The sequence below is a fragment of the Oculina patagonica genome, chromosome 4 (genome assembly GCF_052425735.1).
Source record: "Oculina patagonica isolate OP01 chromosome 4, crgOcupat, whole genome shotgun sequence".
NCBI classification, from domain to species: Eukaryota; Metazoa; Cnidaria; class Anthozoa; order Scleractinia; family Oculinidae; genus Oculina; species Oculina patagonica.
The window spans coordinates 29,136,124-29,142,082 of NC_135761.1; the positions used below are offsets into that span (position 1 = coordinate 29,136,124).

The 5,959-nt window shown below is 38.1% G+C and overlaps 1 protein-coding gene and 1 long non-coding RNA gene across 2 annotated transcripts; both read left to right on the plus strand.

The window, feature by feature from the left end:
- The first annotated feature begins 377 nt into the window (after positions 1 to 377).
- LOC144652114 (uncharacterized) lies at positions 378 to 1,933 on the plus strand. Its single transcript, XR_013570453.1, has 4 exons — positions 378 to 760; positions 1,098 to 1,137; positions 1,240 to 1,358; positions 1,868 to 1,933. It is a non-coding gene; the product is annotated as an uncharacterized LOC144652114 (long non-coding RNA).
- Positions 1,934 to 3,340: 1,407 nt separating this feature from the next.
- On the plus strand, positions 3,341 to 4,660 carry LOC144652115 (uncharacterized). Its single transcript, XM_078512145.1, has 4 exons — positions 3,341 to 3,410; positions 3,749 to 3,788; positions 3,892 to 4,010; positions 4,520 to 4,660. Exons 1-4 carry the CDS (start codon positions 3,342 to 3,344, stop codon positions 4,658 to 4,660), a joined length of 369 nt encoding a protein of 122 aa, XP_078368271.1. The 5' UTR covers position 3,341.
- The last annotated feature ends 1,299 nt before the right edge of the window (positions 4,661 to 5,959 follow it).

Sequence of the window (5,959 nt, forward strand, 5' to 3'; positions counted from 1 at the left end):
TTGATGCAATTCTAAGATCCATTCCTTTTGTTTTTGTGTTGAGTTAGTTATTCCAATTTCGGCTAACAAAAAATGAAGTTTGTATTAAGTGCAAAGTAACGGTAAAGAAATTGATAAACACACCACATAAAACGAAAAAAAAGCGAGAAGTGTACATTAATGCTTACTTAGTAAAAAGTGTTAACTTACTGGGTGAGCTTTATGTATCTTAACAGGCAACCAAACCCCAAATTATAGACTAAACAAAGCCAAAAACAAATTGTAAAGCTCCCGTGGTGTTAAAGGAATAGCTATGCTACAGAGCGGCAGAAGTTCTGACGCCAGTGAAGTTGGCCTCGGGGCAGCACTGCTTCAGAACGGACAGCCGGTGGCTTTCGTCTCAAGGTCGTTGTCAAGCACCGAACGCCACTATGCTCAGATAGAGAAAGAATGCTTGGCCATAATATTCTCATTCGCACCCTTCTGCCAACCACAAACCGACTACTGCGACCACAAGTTGTAGACGGAGTAGCAGAAAAAATCAAGGTGCGGCGTCAGAAAGCAAAGTACTACTTTGACAGAGGCTCAAAGGAGCTGCCAGAGTTGAAAATTGGGCAGCCTGTGCGAGTAAAACCATCGCCATCACAGAGAGAGAACAAATGGCGACTGGGTACATGTGTGCAACAAGTTGCTCCACGATCCTACATTGTGGATGTTAGTGGCCGTTGCAAGAAATACCCAAAAGTACATGCATACAACCAAAATATTATCTTCTGATGGGGTATGTATTGTCAGAATGGATTGCAGATACTGGCAGTTCAACTTTGTTGTTTTTACTGGACGCTCTTCCAATTTTGGCATTTATTTATTTTTTGCACCTACAAAAAGCCTTTGTGAATTAAAATACAACTGTACATGTATCTTACACACTTGTTAACTTGATCTCATGGGTACATTTATGAGAAATCAACAATGACTAATGAGTGTTTTTATTAATTGTGAATTTTTGTTGAATCCAAAAGATGTTCAGTGCTGAACACATATCTTTCTCAGTGATTTAGTTCAGATTTGTTAGTGTTTTCAGATAAAAAGAAAGAATTCCAAATTTTTTTTTACAGAATGTACCAAAGATTTCAGCTCAAGAAGGCACAGCTAATGGTAGTGGTAGTGTATCACTGTACTTGATTCATTTATATTACGTTTTTTTTTCAGTGATGTGCATATTTGCCACTGAATATATTTCTTTTTATTCATTTCCAGTTCAAGAATTGTCAAAACTGAAAGAGTTGTTCCCTACAGAAGATGAGGTTGACTTTGACACTGTTCTAAAATGCAGTTTCAATTTGGAACATGCTATTGACACTCTTGTCAACAGAAGTGTTGGTGAGTACAAATACATGAGAAGTTTTTATATACCACAGATTGCAAAAGGAGGTGTCAAAGACATCTTAGTGTTAAAAGGCTAAACATTTTATGTCTCCCTCCCCACACCTATTCAGTGTAACTAATATCCATGAGGCTTCCATTCCAAGAGGCTTTCCTGGAAACAACATTGTCAAGAAGGAGTCGGGTTCTGACATTCTGCTAATGATCTGTTTAAGTTGTGAAATGTTCCACAAAAATGTTATCTTATCATGAGTCTTTTAACAGTGGGGAACAAGATTGCAGACATTCAAGGATTTTTTTAATCTTGTCATAAAATATACATATTGGGCGTCAAGTAACACCAGAAGACATATAATTATTTCACAATTTCCTATCAGGGGTGCCACCAAAGTTAATTGCGATTCACATTTTTATTTGTACATTCACGTGTCAAAAATTGATATCTACAATTTCCCCTATATCTGTCACATTGTTGTTTTTTTTTTCAATAGATCACTGAAAGAGCTGTAAAGTGGTTAAGAGCGGGGATCTACGAGATATTTTCTCAAAAATGCAAGGACAAATTTAAGACACTGGACTACCCTCAATTCTGTAAAGTCAATTTTTCGTTATTATTGAGAAATGTTTACAAATTTCTTTTCAAGAGGGGGTTATGTTACAAAAAATTGTGTTACTTCCAAAACTGAGCGTGACATTGTTCGTGACATTGTCCATGTGACGTATTTTCCCACGAGGATGTTTATTTTTAGACTTTCGCTTAGGTCACGTGATAGAGACTTTCCGAGAAGAACTTCAGACGAGAAGTGTTTTTGAGTTGATTGTCGAAAGGGTGCGACATGTTAAGCTGGAATTGAGTAAAATTGTTGTGTTACCGAGAATCCTGCATTCAGTCTGGTAAACGTTTACTTCACCAAACCGAATCCATTCGTAACAGTCATCGTTTGGAGCATATAAATTCACCAAACTTAATTGTTTACCATTTGTTTTTATATCACAAATAATAAAGCGTCCCTCGGGATCACAGTATGATCTCAAAATTTGAAAGGCGAAATTATTGTTAGACAAAATCATAAGGCCTGCCTTTCTGCTAGAGCAGCAGCTGAAAAGAGCTTGATACCCCCATTCTGCTCGCCAATCATGCATATTTTCTTCAGTACACTGCGCTTCTTGAATGAAATATATGGCCAATTGTTTTTTCCGAAGCCAATTGAAAAGTTCCCGTCGCTTAATCATGTCTCCTAACCCCCTTGCGTTTATTGATGCAATTCTAAGATCCATTCCTTTTGTTTTTGTGTTGAGAAAAAAGTGTGGCAGTTTTTGCCCGAGATAGTTATTCCGATTTCGGCTAACAAAAAATGAAGTTTGTATTAAGTGCAAAGTAACGGTAAAGAAATTGATAAACACACCACATAAAACGAAAAAAAAAGCGAGAAGTGTACATTAATGCTTACTTAGTAAAAAGTGTTAACTTACTGGGTGAGCTTTATGTATCTTAACAGGCAACCAAACCCCAAATTATAGACTAAACAAAGCCAAAAACAAATTGTAAAGCTCCCGTGGTGTTAAAGGAATAGCTATGCTACAGAGCGGCAGAAGTTCTGACGCCAGTGAAGTTGGCCTCGGGGCAGCACTGCTTCAGAACGGACAGCCGGTTGCTTTCGTCTCAAGGTCGTTGTCAAGCACCGAACGCCACTATGCTCAGATAGAGAAAGAATGCTTGGCCATAGTATTCTCATTCGCACCCTTCTGCCAACCACAAACCGACTACTGCGACCACAAGTTGTAGACGGAGTAGCAGAAAAAAATCAAGGTGCGGCGTCAGAAAGCAAAGTACTACTTTGACAGAGGCTCAAAGGAGCTGCCAGAGTTGAAAATTGGGCAGCCTGTGCGAGTAAAACCATCGCCATCACAGAGAGAGAACAAATGGCGACTGGGTACATGTGTGCAACAAGTTGCTCCACGATCCTACATTGTGGATGTTAGTGGCCGTTGCAAGAAATACCCAAAAGTACATGCATACAACCAAAATATTATCTTCTGATGGGGTATGTATTGTCAGAATGGATTGCAGATACTGGCAGTTCAACTTTGTTGTTTTTACTGGACGCTCTTCCAATTTTGGCATTTATTTATTTTTTGCACCTACAAAAAGCCTTTGTGAATTAAAATACAACTGTACATGTATCTTACACACTTGTTAACTTGATCTCATGGGTACATTTATGAGAAATCAACAATGACTAATGAGTGTTTTTAGTAATTGTGAATTTTTGTTGAATCCAAAAGATGTTCAGTGCTGAACACATATCTTTCTCAGTGATTTAGTTCAGATTTGTTAGTGTTTTCAGAGAAAAAGAAAGAATTCCAATTTTTTTTTTTACAGAATGTACCAAAGATTTCAGCTCAAGAAGGCACAGCTAATGGTAGTGGTAGTGTATCACTGTACTTGATTCATGTATATTACGTTTTTTTTTTCAGTGATGTGCATATTTGCCACTGAATATATTTCTTTTTATTCATTTCCAGTTCAAGAATTGTCAAAACTGAAAGAGTTGTTCCCTACAGAAGATGAGGTTGACTTTGACACTGTTCTAAAATGCAGTTTCAATTTGGAACATGCTATTGACACTCTTGTCAACAGAAGTGTTGGTGAGTACAAATACATGAGAAGTTTTTATATACCACAGATTGCAAAAGGAGGTGTCAAAGACATCTTAGTGTTAAAAGGCTAAACATTTTAGGTCTCCCTCCCCACACCTATTCAGTGTAACTAATATCCATGAGGCTTCCATTCCAAGAGGCTTTCCTGGAAACAACATTGTCAAGAAGGAGTCGGGTTCTGACATTCTGCTAATGATCTGTTTAAGTTGTGAAATGTTCCACAAAAATGTAATCTTATCATGAGTCTTTTAACAGTGGGGAACAAGATTGCAGACATTCAAGGATTTTTTTAATCTTGTCATAAAATATACATATTGGGCGTCAAGTAACACCAGAAGACATATAATTATTTCACAATTTCCTATCAGGGGTGCCACCAAAGTTAATTGCGATTCACATTTTTATTTGTACATTCACGTGTCAAAAATTGATATCTACAATTTCCCCTATATCTGTCACATTGTTGTTGTTTTTTTCAATAGATCACTGAAAGAGCTGTAAAGTGGTTAAGAGCGGGGATCTACGAGATATTTTCTCAAAAATGCAATCTCGGCCGTCAATGTTAGATATCGTTTTCCTGTCATGTTTTGAATACATGCAAACAGAAGCTCTTTACAATCCCATGTACTTCTGAGACAAAAATTGCATTTTTTTCAGTTTGTTTCTTAAACAGTACTACTTTGTAATGTCTTGTAAAAATGGAATAAAGATCCTTACAGGATCAGGGTTTTGTTTGATGCTGGTAGACAACACTCGTTCATCACATCAACAGGTGGACCTGGCTTAACTATGACGAGGTCAGCGGGAGTGCCTTTTGTTTTGTTTGTATTAAAGCATTAACGGAATATAAGCTGACAAATGCTTCTGTGGAAAAAGCATTCATTTCAACTGGTTTCAGAAATTGGAAAAAGGCAAAAGCAGGGGGGGGAAGCAACTTCCCATACATTCTCTTATATGAAATCTGAGCGATGCTCTCACAACTTGCAAAGCAATCATCGGGGCGGTAGTCAGCGGATGTCTCTAAGGCGCATGAGCAGCTCCTTTCTTTGTGAACTTGCCAAAACAATAACAACATGGGACCAGTGAGAGAGTTCGATTTTTTTATATATGTAGTAATAAAAAAGACTTTCTAAGTTTTGTCTTTAAAGCAGCGAAAATTTCTCCGGAAAAGTTCTTGGTGCCATTATGTGGTGTTTGTTATGAAATAAAACCGTCACGGGAATGGTAATGAAAACGTGGCGATCGAATATTCCCGCGCTGGTCGGAGCTATTGTTCTTGCTCTATTGTTTCGAAGTTGTTTGTTGACTTGGTCTTTCTTTGTTTTACTTCATTTACAATCCCCATGTGGGCCAGTTGAAAATCGTGGTACAAACATTTGCATTTCAGCACTGAAAAGTAGCACGGCATCACAAAATATTGCGTTCTTAAAACTACACGACGATGACGAAATTTTCGGATAAACACGCTGCTTTTAGATTTTTAGTTAAGAGAATTGAACCCCTTTATAATAAGTGATTCCACGGCATAGCAGCTTCCATTTCGCGGGGAAAAGATTGCCTGTTGCATCATCGTCCAAAAACCGCTGATTACATCGTAAATTGATCGCTTTGCAAGTTGTGAGAGCATCGCTACTCGGTCCCAGACCTCGTTTCTTTCCCCCCCCTGGGCAAAAGTTAATCACGTTTTTAGGTCAGGAAAGGTCTAATGCCACCTTGAAGCCATGCAGCGTCTTTATGTTGTACCCAAGACAACTAGAGATGTGGGAGAATCATTATCCACGTGAAAATAGACATTGTTTTGTGACAATATTATCTAATTTGTAGTTTTTGGCTCGTCAAGGGTTAGGGCTTAGGGTCATGGTGATGAAAACTTTCACTAGCTACTCGCATTAAGATCGAGAGAAAGCTCTTTACTTAAAGCGTGGATGAAGAA

Bases quoted from the DNA above. Each gene is read 5' to 3' on its own strand.
- LOC144652115 (XM_078512145.1), top strand. From the start codon at position 3,342: ATGTTAGTGGCCGTTGCAAGAAATACCCAAAAGTACATGCATACAACC. The intron at 3,411-3,748 runs GTATGTATTGTC...TTTTTTTTACAG, and splicing joins AAATATTATCTTCTGATGGG to AATGTACCAAAGATTTCAGC. The intron at 4,011-4,519 runs GTTGGTGAGTAC...GATCACTGAAAG, and splicing joins ACACTCTTGTCAACAGAAGT to AGCTGTAAAGTGGTTAAGAG.